Source organism: Chenopodium album, chromosome 6, assembly GCF_948465745.1.
Source record: "Chenopodium album chromosome 6, dcCheAlbu1.1, whole genome shotgun sequence".
Classification (NCBI taxonomy): Eukaryota; Viridiplantae; Streptophyta; class Magnoliopsida; order Caryophyllales; family Amaranthaceae; genus Chenopodium; species Chenopodium album.
In genome coordinates, this window is record NC_137839.1 from 9,810,562 (window position 1) to 9,838,403 (window position 27,842).

Below are 27,842 nucleotides of genomic sequence, written 5' to 3' on the forward strand. Positions count from 1 at the left end.
TTGAATTTCAGGAGGTGTTTCATTCAAACTTTGATAAGGTCGAATTATTTGAGTTGACAATGTCTGCAATGCCTCTAACACTTTGTGGAAATACCTCGAAATAGTAGATACCCCATGTTGAAATCTTTCAGCAGCATCACGAACGGAAGCAGGTTTGGCAAGCATGTACAAACCTATCCCAAGTTGCTCTTCAATGTGCATATGTTTACCAGAACCATCTGTCAACAATTGTTGTGCTCTGAGGACATTAGCAAGACTTATAAATATTTCTCTACTTAGCCGAAGTTGTTCTTTACACAAATTATGATGGCCTGTCACTATCCTATGAATCCATTGGCTCCCCGTTTCCCCACCAACATGCATAGGTATCCGTTCAACTTGGGACGTCAATCTCCGTAGCTCATACAATGCTATACGTGTCAAACTTTCTTGCACCAACTCATCATCCATTCTACATAACCAACAAAAAATTTAACGCAAATTACTTTATACGAAATTTAAAATAAAAAGCATAAATAAAAGTTGATACATAGTGGTCACAAAAGTTGATAAAAACATACATAACAGAAATAATGTAACCGAAATCATCCGATCATATTACAACAACATATGTTGTAACTAAAATCCACATTGAAAATTTGATCACAAACATAAAAGCCGGCAGAAAGTCACAAAATTCCAACCTAACATACTAGCTGTCATACATCAAGACATCTTCAGATATTAATGAACTGAAAGTGGTGTCTGGCTTATACGTTTCATCAGGAAGCTTACAATGCTTCCTGATGAAGTGAAGTCTCCCTTCATCAGAACGCAAAATGGTGAAAATATCAACAGCACCGGGAGTTTTGCGAAAGCTATCAAGAATATCTACAGCAAAGGATTCCCCATACTGTTCTATAGTCCCCATGGAGTCCAAGATACTGAGAACTTCATCAAAAGCATTTTTGGGTTTAGAAGATTGACTTAAAGAAGATCGTCTCAGTACATCAAGACACGCATCAATATCCTCTTCCCTGGACTTTTTACCAGAAATTCTAGAAGGATGGCTGTCAATGCTTTTACGTTTTTTTGGGTCACTTCGGGCAACAGAAGGCTGGATGGAAATGTTGGGGGTTTGGGTTTCATCTCCTGGAACATCATCAGAGTCACCTGGTCCTTCATCTTCAACTTCATCAACATCTTCCCGTTCTTTATGCCCAAGTGAAACAGGTGTAAAACTTAAATCACCACTTGCATAACCACCTTTGAAAATGTTATTCCATTCTTGCTCATTCTCGAATGGAGTCCTAAGAAGGGATCTTCCGTTGGATTTATATTTCTGAAAAAGGATTCCGTTTCAAAGAGATGCATTAGTGGGGAAAAAAAACATATGTGTACAGTATAGAAATTTAAATGGATAAAAATACACAACAAGTACCTTAGAAAAGGCTAGCCATCTTTCTGATTCAAGATCAACTAGAGGGCAATTATTCGGCCCCAATCCAAGACCAGTCCATCTCTTCAATTCTCTCCAAGCTTTGTGTTTTTCTTTCATATTCGAGAACCAATTCTTAACAGAAACGGCTGAAAATGTCTTTCCTGTTCTTTGATTTAAAATATTTGCAACATTATCCCAATCAACTTTCCCCCCAGCCGGGGTGACATGATCCGGCAAGATTCCCAAAAGTATGGTCACAATGTCCGAAGTGAATGATGCCCGTTTGGTACTCATTGCAAACAAGATATGGCTAAACATCAACCAAAGTAACAAAACAAACATTACACCACAAAGTAACCAAAGTAACTTACTGATGGATTACTCTCTTTTTTTTTTTTTTTTTTTGGGAGAAATATTGATTGATTTCTACATGCTTTCTTATAATCAATTAATCATAGCTTTAATTTTATGATATTAAAAAAATAACTACACTGCAATTCATACTATTCAATTAGAAATTAGGCAATTAGAAATTAATTCAACAACTATTCAATTCATAATTCAATTCATACTACAATTGTAACAACAACAGTAAAGAGAGGTCGATTCAATGTCTTAAACAACACAAATAAGAGAGGTCGATTCAAGCTTCAATGACCAAACTGTTTTTCAAATCTGGCTTAGGTTGCAATCTCCAAATAAAATAAGAGCTAGGATTCAAGATTAAAAAAGAAAAATTATAAACAAAATCTCCAATTAGAAAGGATGAATGATACTAACCTATCCAAAACAGAACTATCTAAATAGCTTGGACACCTTCAGGCCGTCGAATGATACTAACCTTAGCTTCGACACCTTAGCTTGGACACCTTCAGGCCGCCGATCTCCAATTATAAACAAAAATTATAAACAAAAATTATAAACAAAATCTCCAATTATAAACAAAAATTATAAACAAAATCTCCAATTAGAAAGGAGGAATGATACTAACCTTAGCTTGGACACCTTCAGGCCGCCGAAAAATCAAAACAACCGCCTAGGCACCGCCGCTGGTGGACTACAGGCAGAAGGGGGCGCTGATACTAACCTTAGCTTGGACAACCGCCGCTGATACTAACCTTAGCTTGGACAACCGCCGTTTGGGGCGCTGCCGAATGGGTGAATGCAGGAGGAAGGAGAAAGTGTTTTTCTTTCTCTTTATTTGGGGTTAGAGCATCGTGGGTTAGTTAGGGTGTTTTGTTGGGTTTTTTTTTTTTATTTTTATTTTTATATATATATTATTTTATTTAAAATTTGTTTAAATGGGTTAGATACATGTAAGTATTTTGTGTTCTTTTGTCCTAATACTATTTTATTTTTGAATTAAATAGTATATGTGTTTAAAATGTTTAGAGGTTTCAAGTTTTTAATATATTTTCCATACATTTTATAATATATTTTCCATACATTTTATAATTATAATTATATAGTATATTTTTCGTAAATATTTTAATATGTACATTTGTATATACACATATGTATAGTAATAAATATCAATAAATAATCAAAGATCACTAATCCGTAGTTAAAAATCACTAATTAATAAGTTCAGTTCAGCTCAGTTCAGCTCAGTTCAGTTCAGCTCGGTTCAATTCAGTTCAGCTAAGTTCAGTCAGTCGGAACAGACCCTTAAATCTAAAATGACCTTCCAAAGCGAACCGATAAATCGATACCGCTAGAGTGTTAGTGGCCTAGGTCCCAATTATTCTTTTTTCCACCGTACCTACTTTGTATATCCGCGTCAATTATGATGAATCTCTGACATGTCAAAACCCACCGCATTTTCTTTCAAATTTCTCCTCTCTGCTAAATCAAATCAACAACGACGACTTCGTTAGACTTTTCTCTTCTTTCTCTCTCCTAAATCATTCTCTCTCTCTCAATCTTCTCTTCAGCTACACCAACTATGCCCAACAGAGGCGGCTTCAATCTCAGGCTCGATGTTCCTCCTGATGAAGATTCTCTTGCCAAATTTCTGTAATTCTTTCCTTCAATTACTTGATTATGATAATGTATTTCATTTTGTATTCTTCATCATTTTAATTTCTCTGATTTTGATTTTTTGGTAGAACTCAAAGTGGTACATTTCGTCATGGCGATCTTCTGGTTAATTTGGATGGAATTCGAATTGTTTCTCAAACTGATTCTGATGCTGTAAGTTACTTTTCTACCAACTACTTAATTATTCAAGTTTAATTCAATTTTCTGATCTTAATACTGTTGATTGAAATTTAAGTTTGATGTTGTGAAATAAAATGGCGGAAGTAATTGTTGTGAAAGGATTTCTAATTCTTACTAGAGATTTTGATTAGAAACCTAGAAAGCTGTAAATGAATCGAAATGATCGAGATTTCCTAATTTCATCATAAATTTCTTATACTGTTTTTAAAGGAAAGGTTTAATTTAAATTGCATAATTTTGTTCATAGGTATGATTGTTAGCTCCTACACAGTTGAATAAATTAATTATCGAACTACATTGTTAGATTTGGATTATAAGGAACCAAATTGTATAAAATACGAAGTAAATTTCGCTAAGTTGTCGGATTTTTCTAATTTATTTCGTATAACGGAATGACAATTTAGTAAATGTCTAATCAATAAAAGGGAGTGACAAGCTGGCCTTTCAGTATATACTGGAGCAACTTAATTTCCCTCTTCCCTTATGGAATCCATATGACCGGAAATTGGATGGTGACTGGGTATGGTTCAGTACATTGACTTGTTTGTGCTGCTTGTGATGATCTTATCAAGAGATTTCAGTGGCTTATCCTAATTTCAGCCTTGATGATACTTCTTCTTTCCTTTGATGGATTTTTCCATGTATAGACAAAAATATTCATGCATCTTATATACCAAAAGAGAGTGTTTTTAACTTTCTAGTTGCTAAAAAATAATACTTCATAATTTAATATTTTTAAGAAATATATATACATCAAAATGATTCCTTTTTTTTCTTATACAACCTCTGTTAAATGTTTTCTGCAACTTTTACTATTTTTGTCCGCTAAACATTATGTGCAACAAAAAAATTTCTTTCCACTTTTAGTAAAAAAAACTAGTTAAATGTCAATTTTACCCTCATTTAAAAAATTAAAACACAAGTTACTAACTATAACCAAATTTAATTAATCACTAATCTCTCACCCAATTTTTACCCCAACCACCTTCATCTTCCCCCATATTTTCTCTCTCCTCATTCCATATCATTATCTTTCATCATCTTTTTAGATCTTCTTTCTCTCTCTTCAACTTTCAAGAAATTGAATTCTTGATGGGTTTGTTGAATTGGTGGTGATTATTTCGTAGTGGGTTTCCGTCGATCTATGGGGGCTTTCGTAAGAATGGTGGTGGTGGTTTCGTGGGGGTTTCGTTGGGCTGAAGGTGGTTTTGTGGGGGTTTCGTTGGGTTGATGGTGGTTTCGTGGGGGTTTTGTGGGGGTTTCGTGGTGGTTTTGTGAGAATGGTGTTGGTGGTTTGATGGTTTCCGTCAAATCTAGGGGCCGGTGGTGATTTCGTGGGGGTTTTGGGAGAATGGTGGTGGTGGTGGTGGTGGTTAATTCCGTCAGATCTAAAATGGTGGGGGTTTCGTGGTGGTATCGTGGGGATGGTAGTGGTGGTGGTGAAGCCGGCGTTGAAGGCGGCGGTGGTGTTGGTGAAGGCGGTGCCGCGGTGGTGTTGGCTGGTCTGAGGGGTGGTAGTGGGTGGTTAATTAATCATCCAAATATTCTCTCTCCACCTTAATTACATACCCTTATAATACATTAATCACTATTATCAAATTTTGCTTCGTGAACCGCAAACCCTCCCAAAGTTGCAGAAAACATTTAACGGAGGTAGTATATAAACTATTTCATATGAAGGGCAATGTTGGCACGACTAGGCTCTTTAAAAAAAAAAAAAAAAAAAAAAAAAAAAAACTCTTTAATTTGGCATGTGGAAAACTCTTACCGCTCGATCTCTTCCCTCCCCAAAGTGCAAGAATGGTAGTTAACTAACTAAAATCATCGACACTTGGTTTTATAATAAGCATTAAGGACACCAAAAGCCATTCTTTTCCAGTATTCAATGTTATTTTTAATGCCTATAATGAAGTGCAACTTAGCGTTTAGTCTTGATTTTGTTTGATAAATAAATAACTGCTCACTATCATCTGATTTGTTTCCTCAGCCTCCTCCCCCCATCAAGCCGTTGGACAACCAGATAAGCTTGGCTGATGTAGACACGATTAAGGTCATTGGCAAAGGTAGTGGTGGACTTGTGCAGCTGGTACAGCACAAATGGACTAACCAGTTCTTTGCTTTGAAGGTAAGAAATTACTAGACTAGAAGGTTGTAGGGTTTTCAATGCATTCTGATGCAGCTGAACCCATATTGAATTCGGGAGAAAATTCGTAATTCAGAGGAAACAAAAATATAAATTAAATATAAACGAAAGTACTGTGTAACACTATGAATGTCCGTAACTCAGTAGTCAAGTACTTTAATTGAAATACAATCACTAGCTTGGCGCGGGATCAAACCCCTTGCCAAACCATTTTTTTTTTTCCACTTCACATTGAAATCTGGTTGTCCAACGGTTTACTTCAAACCTTAATTTCTGCCATAATTTCAAGTGAATTACTTCAAAACCCCCATCTAGTGGTGTTTCTGCCATAATTTCAAGTGAATTACTTCAAAACCAAGCCCCCTGGAAAGAGGTAATGTAAGGAGAGTAATGACATGGCCCATGGCTTTTCCAGGCATAGGGGGTTTTTTAAAGGTGGTGAAGTTTAAAAAAATCCTCAAATCAAAGGTTACATTCTACTTTTATGGTTTTACCTCCTGTTCATCCTCCTTGAGACACACACTCACTACCCATTTTTTCTCTCTAATTTATCTCCATCAACCTCCTTACCTTAATGTTTATATTTTTTGTGTACTGAAGGCATCATTACATTGAACATCATTCAAGAATGCAAAACTATTGATTTAGGCCCTGTTTGGTAATTAGCTGTTCGCTAGTGATATAGTTGGTTGTATAACTGATTTGACTAGTTGGCTGGTTGTTTAAGTATGTTTGGTAGCTATTAATTGTAAGCTGTTTCAGTGTACGTGATAACTAAAATGTTTATGCTTAACAAACCAAAAAGCTCCTATTATGAGCATTTTCAAAAAGAATTTTGTAAGCCCAAAAATCTCATTCAATAAGCAGTTTACCAAACTCCCAATGTAGCTTTTGTCAGTAAGGCTCTAACAGGCCTCAATAAGCTAAAAGCTCTCCAAAAAGCTTTTGCCCAAACAAGGCCCAATCCGGAATGCTTGGGTCAATCCCCTGTCTTTAGTTAGTTCAATTCTGTAACTAATTTAGTGATCTGGCTGAATTTTCAGAATAAATTGTTACCAACTCTTTAATTGGGTAGATCTCTATGTCCTGGTTCAGGACATTTAATGTACTTTCCTGGAATTGTTGATCCCTACCCCTTTGCCTCATGAATGAAGTTGATTACAAATTATGCACGTTGGACTGGTACTTTGAGAAGCCTAGGATCTCAGTTTTGGTTTAATGAGCTCCAAGTGGAATTCTAACTTATTCACTTGACCAACCTGACAACCTCTAAATGTTTGTCCATTTTAGATTTGATCTTGAACAAAATTGATGGTGCATTTTATATATTGATCTTATTGACTTTTTAAATTCTGACTTTAGAAATCTGATATTTGGAATCATTAACCCCTACGGCCTATGTTGACTATGTTAGTAATATGATGTATCTTATTTTGGCAGTTTATTAATTTATACAACCTTACTTTCAGGTTATTCAGATGAACATTGAAGAGTCTGCTCGCAAGCAGACCGCACGAGAACTGAAAATCAATCAGTCACTTGAATGTCCCTATGTTGTTGCCTGCTACCAGTGTTTTTACCAGAATGAGGCTTTCTCAATAATTCTGGAGTACATGGATGGTGGATCCCTTGTAGACTTATTGAAAAAAGTAAAAACTATCCCAGAAGAGTATCTTGCAGCCATCTGTAAACAGGTAGATAGTATGCAATAATAAACTAAGCATATTAGATGATGTCTTCAATTTCCTAATGTGTTCTCTTGTCCTATTTTTTACTTTTGATAACATCTGATTGATTCTACATTTTTAGGTGGTAAGAGGTATGTATTATCTTCATCATGAGAAGCACATCATTCATAGAGACTTAAAGCCGTCAAATTTGTTGATAAATCATAGAGGAGAAGTCAAGATTACTGATTTTGGTGTTAGTGCAATTGTTGCAAGTACTTCCGCCCAGGCTAACACTAAAATCGGGACGTATCACTATATGGCTGTAAGTTTTACCTTAATATGATTTATTGTGCATACGATTTCAGGAGTCTGTTTTGAGGTTCTGACAGCTGTCTGGTGATCTCTCTAAATTGCCATGTGCATTGATGTTATGCAGCCTGAGAGATTCAGTGAAGAAAACTATAATGCCAAAAGTGACATCTGGAGCTTTGGTTTGGTTGTGCTAGAATGTGCAACAGGAAAATTTCCCTACCCACTACCAGATGAAGATGATGGTTGGATTAATTATTTTTCAATTATGCAGACCATTATTGAGCAGCCACCACCTTGTGCTCGCTCTGACCTGTTTTCTCCTGAGTTCTGTTCATTTGTATCCTCGTGGTATCTCTCTCTCTCCCTCGCTCTCTCTCTCGTCAAGTAATATATTGTTTTGGAATCATTTCATTCCAAGGACAAACATAGATGGCAAATTAAAAATTTGTGAAGGGTACTTTTTACTTTCCCATCCACAATATACTGTGAGCTCTTGCATATATAATTTGACTTACAAAATTAGAAGTTATATCCGCCCTTGTAGAGAGAGAGAGAGAGAGCCACTGCGGCCTATTTTTTAATGTTTTGTATCATCAAAGGTAGGGTTTAATTAGAAAATGGGTGAACACTGGAGTGTTCATGTCAATTCTCCCTTTTTGAAAGCGATGTCATGAGAAATCATAAACAAGACAATTAACATTTCAACCTGTGAAGGATTGTTGCATCAGGTTTCAACCTGACATTTCTTCAATGTTTCGGGTACCTTCTGAAGATAGTCCAAAGTTTTATACATAGTACTATTTACACACTGAACAAAGTGAAAGACCCACCAGAACAAGAGGAGGACCCACTGCGGGATATTTTGAATTTTTTTTTTTTTTTTTGCAAGTGATGTCATGAGAATAAACAAGACATTTGACATTTCAACCTGTCAAGGATGCTTGCATCAGATTGCTGACAGTCAGTATAGTAGTGTCAGTAGCATGGATATTGCAGGCTGTTTTGGTGGTTAAAAATTAATGTGCTAAGCCATGTAGTGCTCTTAGTCTAGTTGTGGTTTGAATTATAAGAAACAACTTGCTTCACTGTGATCATTAACTTTAGAGTATCATATGTCCATTAAAGTATTGATCACATAGAGAAACTGTTTGTTGCACAGCCTTGCACCTTCTGCCTCCCTCAATCTGTATAACATACAGCAATAATCAATGGCATCTTGTCTACTTAGTGTTCGTATTGTGGAGCATAGCCTTTGGAGCCCTTTGCTTACTAAGCCACCACAACATCCTTCTCCAAACCACCCATGCACCCACACAGTTAGGCTTAACAAAAAGAATAGATCTTTCTGGTCATTGGACTCATTTTCTTCTTTGCAGAGGGCAGGTGTATAGAAGACCATTCCTGTATAGGCTGTCTTTTGTAGGGCAGTTTTAATTTAAGGCTTCCTTCTAAATCTAGTAACTTTGACAAACATTATTTACGGACTCAAGTTTGCAATGGCAGTAGTAATAAATCCTGACTTCAGGCTTGCCGATCGTGTAAACCGTTGAATTAGTTAATGTGTTTTCCATAGGAAAGTTAAACCCAACAGGTATGGCTCTAGCAATCAATGGACAATCCCAATATAATGTGTGTGCTTGTGCATCCTAGGACTTTTGAGACAACATTTAACTTAAAATCAAAAAATTGGAGAGTATCCTGATGTAGCAAATTTCAAATCATTCCTTGCATTTCTTACAATCTGCATTAGCTTTATAATTTTTCTATGCTAAATTTTGTTTATTTACTCAGCTTACAGAAAGATCCAAAGGCTAGGCTCTCAGCTCAACAGCTAATGGTATGTGGCTCAATTTTTTGCTCTCCTCATACATATACTTCGTAATTAATTTGGGTCTGAAGCAATTTGTTCTGCAAACCTTACAAAGTACTGGCTGGTTTCATATGTTATTCAGGAACATCCTTTCCTCAGTATGTATGATGACTTGCATATTGATCTGGCATCATACTTCTCAAATGCTGGATCTCCACTCACAACCTTGTAGGATTTGTTCTGGTAAGTCTTTGATTTGATACTAGTAAAATGTTACTTGTTAAAATTTATTCAATGCAGTTGAGTCAAAGCCTCAAAGGTGACAAATTACCTAGGAAGTCGGAAGTATGGCCTCAATTAGAAGGAATAGCAAGCTGGTCATGAAAATCCTTAATGCTCTGTTTGGGTGTTGAGATTTCATTTGAAATCCTAAATTGAATATCAAGTGTTTGGCAGATTAAAAAATTTGGAATTGGATTTGATCCAAATCCGAGACAAACTAAAACATTGTTGAGAAATAAAAATTTAAAATTACTCTCCTACACTCTTCTTTTCAAATTCTTCATTTCTTGTCATTCTCACTCCTCTCTCCTTTGCTCCTTTCTATCTCTTCTCTCCTCCAGTCCTCCTTCCGTCCATCTCTCTCCTTTTTATGCCATCACCATTAAATCAATCAAAGCCGCCACTGGCGGCAATATTTTACCATTAAAAGATATGAAAACTCTGTCAATGGTGTTTTTCGTTTATGTTTGAACTCCTTTATCATTCTTCCCTCAACAATTCTCACTTTTCCACCAATAGTTGTACATCCTTTTCACGCTCTCAAGCTTCGGTTGATCTCTGCCTCCTTTGCTTCTCCTCAAACACTGGCAGCGGCAGCGGAGGAATTTATTGGCTATATTGGCTAGAATTGGAACTCCAATAATGGTGTGATTAATTATATTTTTAAGTTTAGACATAAAATGCTAAAAATGTATTGAAATTTTGGAATTGAAATTATTAGTGTTTGCATAGCACTTAATTTGGAATTCAATTTCAGAATTTCAATTGGATTTGAATTCAAAGAATGCAAGTTAAATTTGAGTTACCAAACACTAGCTAATTGAATCTAGCAATCATGACAACATATGGTGGCTAAAAATGTGTATATTTCTTTGTGGTCTCGGGCGCATAACTCCTTTTCTGGAATTTGGACTTCAATTATTAGGTACAAAACACTATGGAGGCAATCTTCTATCAGAGCAAATGAAATTAGATGCGGAATTCTTGTCCCAAAAACCACACAATGCTTGAGAAGTTGATGGATGTTGAAGGGTGCTAATGCCATGAGCCCATGAGACTTTAGAGTTAGGAATATGTATTTTTGTTCATGACAGAAAGCTTTTGATTGATGCAGTTTTCAGCATTGAAATGATCAGCTGTCCAACTGCAGTATCTGTCAACTTTAGGCTTCTACTCTTGAAGGAATCAATGTTTTGTCAATTTTTCATGCACATGTGTATTGCTAAGCTAAATTATGGGCATTACTCGATGCTTGAACTACACTGTTTGATATTGCTGAGCTAAATATGGGCATTACTCGATGCTTGAATTACACTATTTGAAGTATTCTGTTGGGCATTGGTTCCCCGGATTGGCGTTGTGGTTGGTTTTTCTGAAAACTATACCGTATGGAGGTTTTTTTTTTTTTTTTTTTTTTCATTGATCACCCTTTCTTTTCTCCGCCTTTTTTTTTATAAAAATGAGTTTTACTATGGAAATGCTTTAGAGGAAATACAAGTTTATATCTGTGATAAACTTGTTAATATATCACAAGTCTTTTTATGTCATTTCTCATGTTTCTATATTTGCCATTTTAAGGAAAAAAAGCTTCAATCTGTTTCAATGAGACTTCACGAAAATGAAGCTCACCACCACCATCAATATATTTCTGCCATCTGCGATCCCAATTTCAAAGAACTACAAGCTATGCTGCTACTTCGTATCATTCTATTAGAAGATCAATGCTACAAAACTTTTACATCAAACCAGGAAACATTGCACATGGCAATCACATTCATGTTACCTTCCTCTTCATTGCTTTCTCAAGAATCATAATATTAAATCATCCAATTACTGTAAACAAAAGACACGAAATATTAGGAGTAGATCTCCCAAACAATGCTTCCACAAGATTTAACACGCGAATATGAAGATCAGCAACAGAGACTTGAACCTGAACATTGCACTAGAGAATTCCTCACATTCAATTTGCATGGAAAGAGCTTTTCTTAAGAGTAAAACTGTTCATAAAGTTGTTCTTAGTTAGAACTTATACCAACAGAAACTAGGATATTCTTGCTAGCTCTATCTGAAATATACTATACATGTTCTTGAGCTCCAAATCAGCCCATTTTAAAAAGATGGGCTTACAAATATATGTTACAATCCAAGATTATGTGATGCTTCTGAGAGCTGACAGATATTTCTACCTCATACAAACTACAGGCCAAAAGAAGCAAAAAAAATTATAGAAAAAAAATAAAAATATAAAAAAAGAATTAACATTTTGCCAAAATAAAGGTGAACCTTTGAAATGTTTCATGTTTTAGTTTTGAATTTCCTATAAGGTTTCAAGTCAACCACAATGACAGTAATGTTGTCTTTGCTTCCTTTCTGGAGAGCAAGCTTGGAGAGGTAATCTGCCGCAGCTTGAGCAGCCAAATCAACGCCCTTGCCTCTATCCGAAATGATATTAGTGCCATTCTTTTTATGCCAGAGCAGAATTCTCCTTCGTGCTGCATCGCAAGCTTCTTCATTGCTCAGGACATCCCATAAACCATCACTGGCAAGAATAAGGCAATCATCATCCTTAGCCCGCTGAACTATTGTCACTTCTGGGTCTGGTATAATCCATGGTTTCAAGTAACGATCACCTGAAAGAAATTCGAGTAAAATAAGAATCTATATTTAGAATTTTGGTTGCAAGTATTTATACATAAAGTGAATAAGCCTCCATCATCAACTACTTTTACCCATCTATGAACAAAGTGCCAAGAAAGTTCAATATCCATGTGCGCAATCATTTGATGCATGGATCTCCATAACATTTAATATGACAACCCATTAATGTACTTAATCACTAGCTTATATAAGAGGAATAATCACATCTTGTTTATTCAATTGATGAAGTGACTTCTTTGTATATCAATCAGTATCAGCAATCTGAAAACTTTAAAAGGCAGCACCAAATTTTGTTCAGTCATCCTAATGCATTAAACGTATAACATATATGCTGATCTAGCTACATCACAAAATCCTGAATTGGGTTAAAATGTTGCCATTGTTACTCATAAAACATTAGACAGCTCAGACTCTTCACTTCGATTCAGCATCTATGTTGGATATTCAACATTCTGACACTTGATACTTCAATTTGGACCAAAATCATCCAATTTTTCGATTAAATAGACACATCCAACACTTAGACACCTATCTGTGTTAGACACTGCTACTGGAAGTCAAATCCAACACCCATAGACCTAGCTTCTTCATATCATAAGCACTCATACTGAGCATAAGTAGATACTCAAATATTGATATTGAAGCTCCATTTTGGACTAAAAATTAGAAAGGAAAATGTTCATAAGATGAACAAGTCTGACAATGGGCAAGTCTCTAAAGTATTCACTGACGATCAGATATTCAAAGTGCAGAATATGCCTTTCTACTCTACTCTATGGTACATGTATGACAACTCTAGGACTACCTTTAATGTAAACAGCAGCAATCAGGATAAACAAAAACCATTCCAAAAGTTTTAAAGTCAATTTCATGATCCATACTATCCCAAAGTCTGATCCTGCAAATCTACTTCGAGCATTAATGAACTTAAGGCCTACAATCAAAAACTCATGGGCAAGTTTATGTCTTCAACTGTGGCTACTCAGTGCTTCCCTATAGATATCCTAGAAGAATTTTGGTGTATGGCCTTTCTTTAAATAATGGCACTTTTGTTGTACACATTCAACTAATTGACATTTTCAAGTAGTATTTCTACCCGTAAGAAGTGCAAATAGCACTACAGTTTGTCCAACTCGCTCTATTTTGTAAGTTGTGAACAACATGCATCCTGTTGCCTTATGACATAAAGCCATAATTTGAAGATTCAGTCTAAGCCTCTAAGTTGCTTAAGGTGAACATTCATCGACAAAGAAAATCAAGAGAACGGTTCAACCACTCACTAGGCACAAACACAGATGGACTGCAAAGTACTTAAGAATACTCAATCAAAGTCTAGAAAAATAGCCATCATAATTATATCACCTTGAAAGGTCAGTGCTCAATTGTCAATTCATATATTCCACCATTCATGTTTTGACAAGGCATTGCTAGAAAGATTTGAGGACCCAAATGTGCCAATCATTCCTATAATACATTGGTACCAATCACACTGAATATCAGACAATATCTTGTGGGAGTTTTAAATAGGAAATCAAAACGAGGCAATATAACCAACCAGATGCCAATAGAACATGATCAATAACCAAATTCTTAAGTGTCTCAATTCCTCAAGCTGCACCCAATAAAAGCTGATACTGCTCAAATATCTGATAATATTGTGGCCTTGTATGAACATTAATATTCGAATTCTCTTTCCACAACTTACTCCAGGAACTTCTCCAATATATGAACAACTCAACCATATAAACCACAACAGGAATTATCAGCTAATCATAGACACCTTTATCTAAAAGATCCAATTATCTCAATGGTTCTCAACATCTTGGCTTGAATCACTCCTTGGCCCAAGAGACTAGATATTTAGATAACTGTATTTAAAAAAAAAAATACTCGCACCAAATTCGCCACCTGCCATTTAATTCAAAATTCACATATTGGCAAAAGCCACATCTCTTGTAGCCAAAGCCCCAACGAACAGGAATGTTTAAATCCATGTACAACTGTACAAGGTGAAGTTACTATATTAGCTAAATCCCTATTAGCAGCATGAGTAAGCCATACCAAGTCACCCACCACTAAATGCTAAAAAATCTCCCACAACAATGTTGCCTTAATTGGCTAACATAATAGACACAGTATACAAGGAACACAAACATATTTGCAGTAAATTACGAAAGCCTACGGTACTCCGTATATGGTATAAGGAACACAAACTCCTGATTAAAATTTTAAAAATATAGAGGTAAAATTCTTCCTTCAGGCCTTGAACTTGCAGAGCTGCATTATTAAATAAAAGATAGCATTTAGATTTTAGTAACCAGCAAAGAAAATCTTACCGATTGATCTTGACATAGCAAGAACACCAAAGACACGGTAGCCATTCCACTGTATAACCTTGCCATCTGCAGCTTCTATCCTATCCCACTCATCTTTTCGATCAGGCTAGAAACAATTAGGAAAAACAAAATGAGCAACAATTTTTCCGAAACCATCTTTAACCAAAAACAAAATAGCAAAAAGAGAATAAATTAAGCTGAACAGTGACCTACTTTATGATCTACAGACAATGGCATGGGTGCTTTCCCACGACAAAGAACAGCCCTGGAATCTCCACAATTAGAAACTATGATATGGGTTGGGCAAACAATTGCTACAACAGCCGTTGACCCAACAGTTTCAGGAGCAACAGGTTCTACACTAGCCTCAGGCCCTTGCTTGACTCCCCCAACCTCAGCATCCACTTTCAAAAAACAACGAGAGAAAGCCTTCTCCCATTGCTGTTGCAAATCCTCCCCAGATCCTCCACTCAGGAAGCTCTCTTTTACAACTTCAATTTCCTCTGCCAATGCTAAATGCAAACGATCCCGACAATAATTGGCAACCTGAGAAGCAAGTGGCATAAGATGACAAGCCATTCGCACAAATATACAATAATATCACTATACATAGCACAAATCTTTATTTTGACGATTCCTCCTAGATTTGAAAGTTTCCAATGTAAACTATACTTTATTTATTCTTTAGAACCAAAAAAAGGCTCTTAAGCAAAAACAAGTCAAACAAAGGCTAACTGAAGGAAAGAAGAGATGATTGTATACCTGACAGCCCCCATGTCCATCATATACACCATAGAAGTGCGCAACTTGGCTTATACTTTCAGTTATACCATTCACTGTATTTTCACCCATCAACATTTTAGCAGGAAATCTCTGGAAACACGGCACAACTGCAAGTGCATCTTCCATCTCCGGCCTTCTACCACAGATAGATGTAAACCCCCAAAGGGGCACAGATTCCATGTCAAAAGCACACTGGCTACTCATTGTTCTGACTATCTTTTCGTGATTTACTTCATCTCCAGGCAACAAGGTTGAATTGCGTAAATCATTACCCTCCACATCAAGATCCTCTGCCACTGCCAATACATCTCCAATAGGCTCCAGCCCAGATTTTAATTCCAATTTGCTGGAAGCAATTGTGACTTCAGATTCTTGAATACCCTTATCCAGATCCACTGAAGCAGGTGACTGGGGCAAAGAATTAGGCTCGGATGCCAAAAATTCTTCACCATTGATGCTGCTACTTCTATCACTAGTCACAGACTGAGAACTTGAAAATAAACCTTCCTCTCCGCTTTCTTGATCAATGTTATCACTAGAAGCACAACAACTATCAATTTCAGCTAACCCTCTAGATGAATTAGGTTCTCGGTTGTTCTCTTTTTCACACAAGGGCTCCTTCACCACTACCAAGTTCACTACCGGATTCTCACAATAGGAGCTATCATCTCCTATCAAAGAAGAATCCTCCGTCTTCATCACAATATAAGCTCGTAAGAAAACCTAAAACTGTATCTGCTTAGCCTAGTAATCTACTAGAAATAAGAATCTTCACTTCACTAATGAATAGAGTACCCATTACAAATAACCGCAAACTCATTGCTCGTGCTATGTCATCGACCCAATCCCTTTTCCCCATTGTGATCAATCTGATTATCCAAACCCTCAACCAGAAGCACACCCCACCTCGGTCTCGGCCTTTCTCTCTATCCCTTTCTCTCTCTCTTCACATGATCCCTTAAAAACAAAGGCAATCACCTAATTCCAGATACCCAGAAGCGTAAATCACCAAGAACCACAAAAGTTGACCAATCTCAATAGCTATAAAGATGAACTGCAAAAACTGGGCACCACAAATCTATTAATTTTGATTCATTCACACCTTCAAATAGCAAGAATTAAACAGCAAATCTAGTCCCCAAATTGCAGAACAATGAAGAAACAACAATCTAACTATGAAAATGAGATTCCCATGCTTCTTTAGCTCTACTCACAAAAAAATTCACCCAATATAAAACAATTGTTTAAAAAAGAATCAAAAAATGCCCAATTTTCCCCTCTTTCTCACTCAATCACACACCACAAATTTCATAATCTTGTGATCCAGAAAAAAACTTCAACAACCCAGAAAGCAAAAGGCTAATAAAATTTATGAACTAACAAGAACTAGAAAAAGAAAGCATAAAAAGGCAAAGTCATGAAAAAGAAACACAACAAAAAGGGGTCAGAAATCACAAGAATGTTCACCCCAGTTGAAAAAATTAAAGTCCAACAAGATTTATTACCCAGATCTGAGGCTATCTTTCTCTCTCCAAAATCCCAGAAACTGTTTTTGTAGCAGTAGTTGTAGTTGTTCTTGCAGTTTCTTTCAAAGTTCACCAAACCCAATTAAAAATCCTAAATTTGGGGTCAGTCAATCAATCAATCAGCTATAAAATCCGATCCAAAATACTGCTTGTAATAAAAGCGAAAACCCACGAAATTTGTGATACTATGAACTAATAGTATGTGTATTTTGGAGGGGAAGAGGACCATTGTTTGTTTGATTGTTCTCGTGCTATTTTTGTTCCATGTAATTATGCCAGCTGTGTTGTTCTTGATAAGGTTAAACACATACCATAAATCATCTGCTATTGGAAGGGAAAAAAAATGCCTTTTTGTTTTTCTATTTGTTCCTTTGATGACACTTCATTTGGACTTTGTTTTCATATGGTCTGCCCATCCTATGGATGACTGTCTAGAGTGTTACTGTGATATTGAAAAAAAAATGTGTAGTTCAATGTAATTAAAGAAATTCTACAACATAACACCATCTCCAATAGTGAAACTCAAATTTGAGTATTGAAATATAAAATGAGTTGCTTTTTATCTTTAATGGTGATACCATACTTACTTCTCAATTTAACAATTCATGTGAAGCTCATTTCCCAACGGTGAGACTCTTTAAAATATACAAATGTTACTTTTTATTTATGGCTCACCAAATTCATTTATTTTTAATATCAAATATTGTAAGATTAAAAAACAAAAGGTAAAACTAAAATTAATTACAAAATAATTAGCATATTGACAAGGGGCCCACACTTTTTGTCAAATGAGACTCAAAGTTGAAAATATAAAATTAGCAACTTTCTTTAGGAGTTGCTAAGTTTAGATACTAACTTATTGGTATACATTACAAAAAATACTCTCTCTCTCTCTAAAAAAAAAACTCACTTGAGTCTCACCATTAGAGAGGGTCTATTTCCATAAACTTCGAGTATTGGCTTTTTTAATCTATGTCCCATCCTTTTGAAAATTACACACTGTAACTTTTAACTTACAATTATGTCTCAATAGTGACCTTGTCGTTATCCTATCGTAGTGGTCACCGTTAGTGGTACCCACTTTGCATTTTTTTTAAAAAAAATCTCGATTTGTGAGTTGAAAAATATTCCGTCTATCTTTCTTTTCAAAGTTTGTACGATGTTTGAAAATGGACACACTTGGAACCATCCGGCCTAAGAAGAAATTTGATAGCTTTTTAGGAACTTTTTTCCTTTGGAAAAGCGGCGGGGGAAGAGGAAGATTAACTGAAATAGCTGCGCTGTTAAGGGTTTTAGTGGTCATTTTGGTTCTTAAGGGTCCAAATTGAGCTAGGATTTTACCCAAAAAAAAAAACTTAGAAGCCCCGTTTTGTGAATTCTAAATTTAACTACAAAAATGTGAATTCACAAAATGGGGTTTCTACATTATTTTGCAAAATTTGAGCTCAATTTGGAATCTTATGACAAAAATTACTCTTAAAACCTTTAACGGAACATTTTTAAGCACGAAAATTGAGAAAAAAAATAAATAGGTGTAAAGTGGGCCCCACTAACAGCAACATGAGGTTTTAAAAAAAAAAAAAAAACAGCAACATGTAACGGAGGGTTAACGACAAGGTTACTGCATAGTCGATAAATGGACCTTGAGGTTATAACGTGGAATTATTAAAAGGGGGGGCACAACGTGGAAAAGTGAACACATGAGGGTTACTGTGTAGAATTTAGGATGATTAAAAAAAATACGAGTATTTAACAAAATGATATGATTTGGATTGACAATTTGCGTCGTGATAACACTTGCATAACTTAAAACAGAATCACGATTAGCAGCAGCGAAAGTGAACACGCTTTGATAATCATGATCCAAACACCTAAAGGTAACAGTTATTCAAGTAAGCAATAACTTTATTTATTGACACTAGCAAATTAGACTTTTTCAAAATATTTATGTGGATTATGCACCCATTGTAATAATATACGTGACCTAAGATGAACTAGAAGAATTAAACGAAAGAAAAAAAAATTGAAAAAGAACAGCAAAGATTAGGGCTGCGCAGAGTACAGTCTAGACCACACCCAACAGCAAATATTTTGCGGTTTGGTGCGGTTTGAAAACTGCGGTGCGGTTTGCGGTTGCGGTGCAGTTTTCAAATTTGACCAAACCGCGATTTTGCGGTTTGCTACGGTTTCAAAAAAATTTCAAACCGCACCGCACCGCAAACCGTTATACGATATTATAATATATATTTTTATAAACAAATATAAAAATAAAAGATCGTAAATTTTTTTAGGGTTACCAATTTTATTATGAAGTTTCTAGTAGCCGACATCTATCTCTAATTCTCATCTACTCCCGGCCCTCCGCTCCCTCTTTCTTTTTCCTCTCGAAGTCTCTGTATCAATTTCTACTTTCTTTCTCCTTTAAAACTTAATTTGTGAGAGATCAAGACCATATAAATTTAGACAATCGACCACCACATGCAATCATATTGCAAATTGTCAGCCTCCACTACAAGATTCACAGAGACATCTAAAGTAAGTAGTACTTTTAAAAAAAAAAATTAATCTTTGTTTAGAAATCTATCGTATTCATGTTCGTTTTATACATAGTCATAGATTTTATGTAAGTAATCTGTGTATAGTCTATTTAATTTTAAATTTTGTGCAACTAATTTATTATTATTATTTTTTTTTTGGTCTAGTTTGTTCGTCTCATACGTACAACGGAGTCCAAGTTCTATGGGGACTCCCCTTGCTGAAGATGTTAATGAGGAAGGATTTCTTGAGAGAGAGGATATGCCACAACCTAAACAAGATGATAATTGTGGAAAAACAACAAATCGCAACGCACCAAACCATATATCGTGGTGCGGTTTGTATAGAATTGCGGTTTGGTGCGGTTTGAAAAAAAATCACAAACCGCAATTTTACGGTTTGGTGCGGTTTGAGACCCAAACCGCTCCAAACCGCACCTTGCACAACCCTAGCAAATTAAAGATTATTTGATCTTTATTTCTATAGCTCGAGCTAGCTTACAAATGAAGTTTATTACAAATGAATTGAATAATTAAAACAGAAGCTATGACCAACTATTTATATTACAACTATGACAGGGTAAAGTCGTATCCTCTAATAAAAAATAATACCTAACTCCTCTAGCTAAAGCAGATAGGGAAGTAGGGTCGAACTCCACAGGGAAACAAGTCTTTTTATTCCTAATTAACTAATATAATCTAGATTATGAAGTAACCAATATTTATATTTGAATAAAGAACTAAACTACGAAGATTGAGAATAGGAAGAAAACAATATATAAAAGGATTTAGGGCATAAGTTCACCAATAAATAATACTCCAGGGTAAAACATAATAATCAATCATTGACATTGCATAAATAACATGTTTAACAGGCTCTCGCAATTTATTAATCAACATAGATCTAACAGACTCTCGCAATTTACTAGATCTAAGTTCCCATTGAAAATAGCCTTTAATATCAAATCAACATCTGCTCGATTCATCAATTCAATATTGCTATGCTTTTACAAGCCATAATTATAAAGCGTTAAAACAATTCAATAAGAAATTAGCATGCAATATCAAGAACCAATATTAGTCAATCATCAATGCATCAATTAACCAGATTATAAAGGGCTTTCGCTACGTATTACAATCACAGAATTAATCTACCGGTATTAAATCTCATCTCTCGAATCTCGACTTAACCATTTATAAATTAATTTGCCTATTGAAACTAGACCTAAACATCAATTCTCATCTCTCGAATCTCGACTCAATATTGTCAAACTCATGCATAAAAGATCTGCGCGAATCTAGTCACAGAGCATTAAACCAATCAATAGGAAATTAATCTAGCATTGATAATTAACAACAATAAATTACCCCTTCATATTATTTATGGATCCCCATAAACCCTAGAAATAAAACTACTCACACATGGTAAAAACTAAACTAATCAAAGCAATAAAGTAAGAAATAATGAAAGGAATAAAATAAACAACTAAGATTAAGAGAAGAAAAATTGTTACCAAAATAAATCTGGAATTAGGAGTAGATTAAGAACAAAGGTTTAAGAGAAAGAAATCTAAGAAAACCATTAAGAGAGTGAAGAAAGTGTAAAAGAAGAGAAGAGAGAGTTAAAATCGTATTACGGAGGAGTATTTATACTCCGTACAAATCCTAAACTAAAACGACGCTAATCGTCTCCTAATAAATACACGCGCCCGATCGGGCGCGCCTTTTTACTCTCTAGTACAAATCTCGCACCCGATCGGGCGCGTCACCGGGCGCCAACCTTAGCTTCTCCCGCCCGGCCGGGCGCGCCTCCGGGCGCCAGCCTTTTTGGTCGGGCGGCTCACTTGGGCCATTATTTGGACTACGATTGGGCTCCAATTCTTCGGGCCAATCTGGGTTTCCTCTTCCGGTCTTGAATACTCGGTCCAAATGCCCCGGTATCACCTATACCGAGCCCTTAATCACCGGTTCGATGGCTCTAGCTAACCGGCCCTGGGCTATAGAATCTGGTCGTGTTTCTCCAATGTTTGTGATTGCTCCAAAATATCTCGGGAAAATACTCCAAAAGCATATTTCCCTGCAAAAGTCAACCAAATCTACGAAAACACTAGAAAACACCAATTAGTAATAAAAGTGGCTCTAAAGAGCCAAAAACACTACTAATTATGACCAAGGGACGGGGGTAAAATACTATATAAAATAGACACATCAAACTAAATAACAACTTTGCTGACATGACTTGTTTTGTAACAAACTCGTAATTGCCTTTGCTGACATGGCATGCTCTACAACAACCTTGTAACTTCCAATCTTGATTTCACTTCTAGAAGCTTCTAGAAATTCTAGAATATTATTAGCAGCAATTCTATTCTCATCATCCCCCTTAAATTAGGCCGGTTAGACATGCCTAGTTTGCCAAGAAAAGAACTAAACCAAGCAATGGTTACAAGGGCATTTCTCTTCTTGATAAACAAGGAATAATCATTCTTGCTTTGCTGAAATCCCATTTTCTGTAACTCGGACAATAGTTTTGCAAACCACTGCCTATATGCCTGTTTGAGGCCATAGAGAGACTTTACTAATCTGCATATTTTCTCATCTGAGGAAGCCCTTTAGGAACTATCATAATACTTTTTCATATAAATATCCATGCAAAAATGCATTATTCACGTCTAATTGGAACAAAGACCATCCTTTAGAAGCAACAATGGCGATGAGACACCTGACTGTTCCCATCTTAACAACTGGACTTTGAAAATTTATACCAAACTTATGCGTATAACCTATGGCAACCAATCGAACCTTTACACCCTATTAGCTTCTTACTAGCAGGAAGTTCAACTAGTATCCAAGTGTTATTCTTCTATAGTGTAGTTAGCTCTTTATTTCTCCATATATATAACATCTACCCACTCTGATCTTTTATTGCTTGAACATAAGTAACAGGTTCTTTCAAAGTTTCAATTGTAGCAACAAATGAATGATGCGACTTGGGAAATTGAGAGTAGTGTACTAAATTACGTTACACCAATGAGAAGAAATTGATGAAACAGAATTACAAATATAATCATGCCTCTAAGTATGAGGATGCCTTTCTCTAATAGACTATCTAAGACTAGGAATATAATCAACTACATCATGATTCTCATGGACAAGATTCTTAGGAATGTCAATGTTTGAAGCTACATCAAACAATTCTTGTGAAGAATTTTTTTGATCATAATTTTTTTTTTTTTTTTTTTTCTGTTGAAGCTTGATGAAAAATGTCAAGATTTGAGAGTTAATAAATGGTGTGAAATTAGTCACTTCAGGAAGGAAAAGTTTGAAAATTGACTGATTGTTTGACTATGAAATATAAAAAGGAAAATGTTGCTCATAAAAACAACATCCTTGCAAAAAATTGATCTTTGTTTCAATATTCATCCCTTGTAAACTTTCTACCCTTGCTAGTAACCAATATGCAACACATAACACTGATCCCCCCCTTCCCTCTAGAATGACATTGGCGTGTTTAGCTTGAAAGAACAAAAATCTTGCAGTTTTTAAAAGATGCATGTGTTTTATCTCAACAACTTCATTCTGTTGAGGAGTGTCTGTACAACTTCTAATCTTCTATGATGTTCAATCCCCTTTTTTTATTTAAAAAGAAAAAAAAATCATATCTCCTGCACAAAGCTCCTTTGCTTTATTAGATCTCACTTTCTTAACTTTTACTCCAAACTGATTTGTAACATAAGCAACAAAATTGACAAAAATAGGAACACCATCTGATTTATTATTCAAAAGATACACCCAAGTCATTTTACTAAAATCATCCACTATGGTAAGAAATAGATTACAACCATTATGATTTAAGACATTGTAAGGACACCAATATCTATAAGTAACAGCTCAAAAAATTTCTGAGACTTTATACATCTAACACCAAAGGGTAATCTAGTATATTTGGATATTGGACAGATCGACTTGATAGTAATTACTTACAACACCCAAATTATTGGAAACTAAACCTAAAAGATGTTTAAGCTGAGAAAAAGATATATGACCCATCCTAAGATGCCATAATTTGGTTTATCATCTTAAACAGAACTATTATTCACTAAAGCAACATATCGTCAAAACCTCTAACTACATCTTTAATACCACGTTCTTCTTTCATTGATTAAAGAACTCTCCACCATATATATAATCCTCTGAAAGACTACCAATAAGCAATGGCTTCATCATAGAACTCTGAAGCACATTTGTCATTAGTAAAAACATCATAACAACTCATATCTACACAGATCTTGGGAATAGAAATGTGATTGAACCTGAAATTAGAAATATATAAGACATCATTCAGCACTATATATGCCACTTCCTAGATGAACTGTACCAATATGAGTAACCTTAACTCTTGTCCCATCAGGAATTGTAATGAAATTATCATGACCCTAGCACAATGATACTAAAATATGACAAATCATAGAATATGTTATCTGTGGCTCCACTATCCATTATTCAAGGAAATGGTGTAGAAGAAATGAGTTTACTTGCCACATAAGCTAACTTAGATGATCCTGCAACACTTAAACCATCATTCTACTTTGCATAGTACTCCACCATTTGTTGATATTGCTCATTAGAAAATGGCAAATCCTATTGTTTTGAATCCATGTTCACTCATAAATCTTCTGAAGTACAGCAGCAACCCTTTTTCCTTTACAAAATCTTTAAGGATGACCATTCACCTTGTAATACCTCTGAATACTATGACCAGGAATCTTACAATGATCACGATAATAGTTAACTCTCTTGTTATCATTGTAAGACCTTTTTCATGTGCCATGATAATTGTTCAGTCTTGGAGCATCATGGAACCTTATGTTGCCTACTACAAAAGCCATTGGTTAATCTGTATCTGGCTTATAGATCCACTTGTGTTTCTCTTCTTGTACTAGCAATCTGTAAGCATGAGCAATAACGGGCAAAGGCTGCATGAGTAACAGATTACCTTTGACAATCTCAAAACCAACATTCAATTTCATCAAGAATTGAATCAATCTTCTATCTTGCTAGGATTTCAACAATTTCTGAGTGGTTAGACAAGAATAGTTCGTATAATTGTAGGATCGAAATAATCCAATTGATCCCAAAACCTCTTGATTTTGGTGAAAGATATTATAACATCATTTGTACCTTACTTTTTGTCATTCAAACTCTGGTAAAAAGTATACAACACTGACCCTAATGATGATACACCAAAACGCTCTTGAGGAATCAACCAGATCTCTCTTGTTGTATTGAAGTAAAACACTACACTTCTTGCCAAATTTTGATCCAAAACTCCAACAATCCAGGAAATTAACATGTTATTGAATCTTTCCCGGGATTTAATCAATTCATATTTTGGATTTGGATTTATAATGCTACCATCGATGAAACCTAGCTTGTTTTTAGCTAATAAGCTAATCATCATTGATCTCTTCCAATCACTATAAGCTTCACTTGTAAATTTCTTTGAAACCAATTTCATTCTTGGATTGTCGAAAGGATGAATATAGTAAGGTGGGGAAGTATTTTGCGATGGATCTAATGTTTGATTTTGTGCCATTTTTTAGCATAAATTTGAACTAAAATTTCTGAAATGAAAATGTTTAAAACGAAGAACTAAGCGTTTTCCAGAATTGTACCAAAAGCTCTGATACCATGTAATAATCTGTGATCTAAGATTAACTGAACGAATTAAACAAATTAAAGAATGAACAAGAAAAGCATAAAATATTTGATCTTTATTTATGTAGCTCGAGCTTACAAATGAAGTTTATGACAAATAAATTGAATAACTAAAACAGGAGCTATGATCAACTAATTTTATACAATAACTCATAATAACTTTGCTGACATGGCTTGTTCTGTAACAAACTCGTAATTGCCTTTGCTGACATGACATGCTCTGTAACAACCTTCCAACTGTCAATCTTGATTTCACTTTTGGAAGCTGTTGGAACTTTTATAACCTTCTTAGCAGCAATAGTATTCTCACCCCCCATTAAAGCTTGCACTTCTTGTTGTTGGTGGGAAGAAACGTTTCATTGTGAAAACCTTTAATACAATCCCAAACCTAAGTGGGAGGACTTACGATCATTCATTCTAAGTGTTTTTTGTTCATGTATTGATCATATCTATTAGATAACGCGTTAGAAAATTTGTCTTTCAGTTAATATTGGTAATAATTACTTATGTGGTGCCTTTTATTCACTTTCTATTCCCATTTCCAATCCTTATTTTCAAATATTTTCTTTAAGAGAATGAAGAATATATAAATTAGCAAACACTTGCTCAAGACAAGCATAGATTTACAACACTAGCAGATAAGGGGAAAAGATAGGCACGAAAACTAAGTACCAAGCTACCAAAGTTGTAACACCCCTCCATAAAGAAAATCTAAACGATAAAGGAGGGACAAAAACATAAAAAAAATAAATAATAATAATAATAATAATAATAATAATAATAATAATAATAATAATAATAATAATAATAATAATAATAATAAAATAAAATAAAATAATAAAAAAAAAAAAAGTAAGCCAAAATTGTCTTCCACATAAATCCAAGGAATCCATCACATATGTTGCAGTTCTTAACACCATTTTCTATGGTAAGTGGCATGCTATGTTGCATATACCAATAGGCAATTGGACAGAAAAATCTATTATCAAACCTTACACTAAACCTGGCTAATGAGGTCATTATTTAATGGTTTATCTCTTGGATTTATTAGGAAACTCTTCGTTCACTCGCTTTGAGAAAGGCATGTTGTGCATCACTGCATTGTAGGCCTTCGTTGTATTTTTATCAACTTAGCCCACTCAGTTATCATGCAAGATAATAATGGGCTAATGGCTAACTTTACTTATCTCATCAATATGAAATGAGTCTGAAGACTTGAGGTTATACCTGGCAAACAGGTCATTCAGGTCGGGTTCGGGTCGGGTCAATTCAGGTCAGTAAATGTTCGGGTCGGGTTTGGGTCGAGTCGGGTTGATTCGAGTTTCGGGTCAAAATCGGGTCAGCACTTCGGGTCGGGTCAAGTTCGGGTCAGGTCAAATTCGGGTCGGGTCTGTTCGGGTTGGGTTAATTTTTAAGATCAATTTTCGGGTCAATTTCGGGTCGGGTCAAATTCAGATCGAGTCAATTCGGGTCGGGTCTATACGGGTCAAGTTTGTGTCGGGTCACCAAAATAGATTCACTTTAAAAAAAATAGTTGGAAAAATAAAGTAAAATCGTTAAAAATAAGGAAATTTTGATTTTTACCACGTTCCAATAACGACTATGTCGAATTTACCACCTCCAAAAAAAAAAGATTTACTTTACCACCTCATAAAAAAATTAAACATCAGTTTTCCCACCTCGTCTGAGCTCAGGTGACGGAAAACGCATGGGGACCCACCATAACGACTACTTTTTGAATTTATCCCCAATTTCTTTCGATTTCTCTTCTATTTAAACCTAGGTCTTCATTTCTACACCAAATTCTTCAAATTTGGGGTATTTTTTTTTGCGATTTTCTTCACAAATCAGTATTTTTGGGCAACCTTAACAATCCTAAACCGTCAAATTGTGAAGCAATCAGTTGAACTCTTCGACATCAAACATCAATCAGGTAAGCAATTTGTGTTAATTCTGTTGTAATATTTTGCAAATCTTTGTGCGATTTTGATGCATTTGTTTAGAGTAATTGAAATAAAACGCTTTGTTATATCAATTCAACCCCAATTTGATTTAAAAATTTAGGGTTCATGCAACATTAAATTAATTTGGGGTTTTTTGATTTCTTAATTGGTTACTGAAATTAGGGTTAGATAATGGTGATTGGTGTTGAAATACAATTAATTTCCCTCCACCTGATGAAGATGACAAGCAAAGCCGATGTGTAGCAATTTTGTGGTTCCAGCGCGATTCACCACCCAAACTAGTTTAGGGTTTCAATTTTTACAGAGAGAAAGAGAAAAATCTAAGGAAAGAGAAGGTGTTACAGTGAGAAACAGCAAAAATCAAAGGAGAGAGAGACGAAATTGATGAGGAGGTGAGAAATTTGGTGAGAAATTCGGTGAGAAAAGGAGGAGAGAGAGGTAAATCGTGTTTAAATGAAATACA

At 35.3% G+C, this 27,842-nt stretch overlaps 3 protein-coding genes across 6 annotated transcripts; 1 reads left to right on the top strand and 2 right to left on the bottom strand.

Moving 5' to 3' along the window:
- Window positions 1–496: 496 nt before the first annotated feature.
- LOC145634562 (uncharacterized) lies at window positions 497–2,668 on the bottom strand. 3 transcript variants are annotated; one of them, XM_081685984.1, is made up of 4 exons: window positions 2,412–2,667; window positions 2,201–2,304; window positions 1,421–1,730; window positions 497–1,321 (listed from the first exon to the last, which is right to left on the bottom strand). In XM_081685984.1, the coding sequence occupies exons 3-4, from the start codon at window positions 1,712–1,714 to the stop codon at window positions 692–694; spliced, it is 924 nt and encodes a 307-aa protein (XP_081542110.1). In that variant the 5' UTR covers window positions 1,715–1,730; window positions 2,201–2,304; window positions 2,412–2,667; the 3' UTR covers window positions 497–691. The 3 variants fall into 3 exon arrangements, with proteins under 3 accessions (XP_081542110.1, XP_081542109.1, XP_081542111.1); XM_081685983.1 differs by having other exon boundaries at window positions 1,421–2,304; window positions 2,412–2,668; XM_081685985.1 differs by having other exon boundaries at window positions 2,201–2,667.
- Window positions 2,669–3,213: 545 nt separating this feature from the next.
- LOC145635829 (mitogen-activated protein kinase kinase SIPKK-like) lies at window positions 3,214–11,174 on the top strand. Its single transcript, XM_081687194.1, has 9 exons — window positions 3,214–3,436; window positions 3,529–3,613; window positions 5,628–5,765; window positions 7,253–7,477; window positions 7,593–7,775; window positions 7,890–8,113; window positions 9,557–9,602; window positions 9,718–9,818; window positions 10,783–11,174. Exons 1-8 carry the CDS (start codon window positions 3,366–3,368, stop codon window positions 9,805–9,807), a joined length of 1,062 nt encoding a protein of 353 aa, XP_081543320.1. The 5' UTR covers window positions 3,214–3,365; the 3' UTR covers window positions 9,808–9,818; window positions 10,783–11,174.
- Window positions 11,175–11,824: 650 nt separating this feature from the next.
- On the bottom strand, window positions 11,825–17,514 carry LOC145635828 (protein phosphatase 2C 50-like). 2 transcript variants are annotated; one of them, XM_081687193.1, is made up of 5 exons: window positions 17,143–17,514; window positions 15,617–16,691; window positions 15,068–15,400; window positions 14,855–14,960; window positions 11,825–12,490 (listed from the first exon to the last, which is right to left on the bottom strand). In XM_081687193.1, the coding sequence occupies exons 2-5, from the start codon at window positions 16,334–16,336 to the stop codon at window positions 12,156–12,158; spliced, it is 1,494 nt and encodes a 497-aa protein (XP_081543319.1). In that variant the 5' UTR covers window positions 16,337–16,691; window positions 17,143–17,514; the 3' UTR covers window positions 11,825–12,155. The 2 variants fall into 2 exon arrangements, with proteins under 2 accessions (XP_081543319.1, XP_081543318.1); XM_081687192.1 differs by having other exon boundaries at window positions 15,617–16,700.
- Window positions 17,515–27,842: the final 10,328 nt, after the last annotated feature.

Coding starts and splice junctions, on each gene's coding strand:
- LOC145634562 (XM_081685983.1), bottom strand. CDS start 1,762: ATGTTTGTTTTGTTACTTTGGTTGATGTTTAGCCATATCTTGTTTGCA. Junction 1,322..1,420: donor GATGGCTAGCCTTTTCTAAG/GTACTTGTTGTG, acceptor ATCCTTTTTCAG/AAATATAAATCCAACGGAAG.
- LOC145635829 (XM_081687194.1), top strand. CDS start 3,366: ATGCCCAACAGAGGCGGCTTCAATCTCAGGCTCGATGTTCCTCCTGAT. Junction 3,614..5,627: donor CTCAAACTGATTCTGATGCT/GTAAGTTACTTT, acceptor TTGTTTCCTCAG/CCTCCTCCCCCCATCAAGCC. Junction 9,603..9,717: donor TCTCAGCTCAACAGCTAATG/GTATGTGGCTCA, acceptor TATGTTATTCAG/GAACATCCTTTCCTCAGTAT.
- LOC145635828 (XM_081687193.1), bottom strand. CDS start 16,336: ATGAAGACGGAGGATTCTTCTTTGATAGGAGATGATAGCTCCTATTGT. Junction 14,961..15,067: donor CATTGTCTGTAGATCATAAA/GTAGGTCACTGT, acceptor AATTGTTTCTAG/CCTGATCGAAAAGATGAGTG. Junction 12,491..14,854: donor TGCTATGTCAAGATCAATCG/GTAAGATTTTCT, acceptor AATTTCTTTCAG/GTGATCGTTACTTGAAACCA.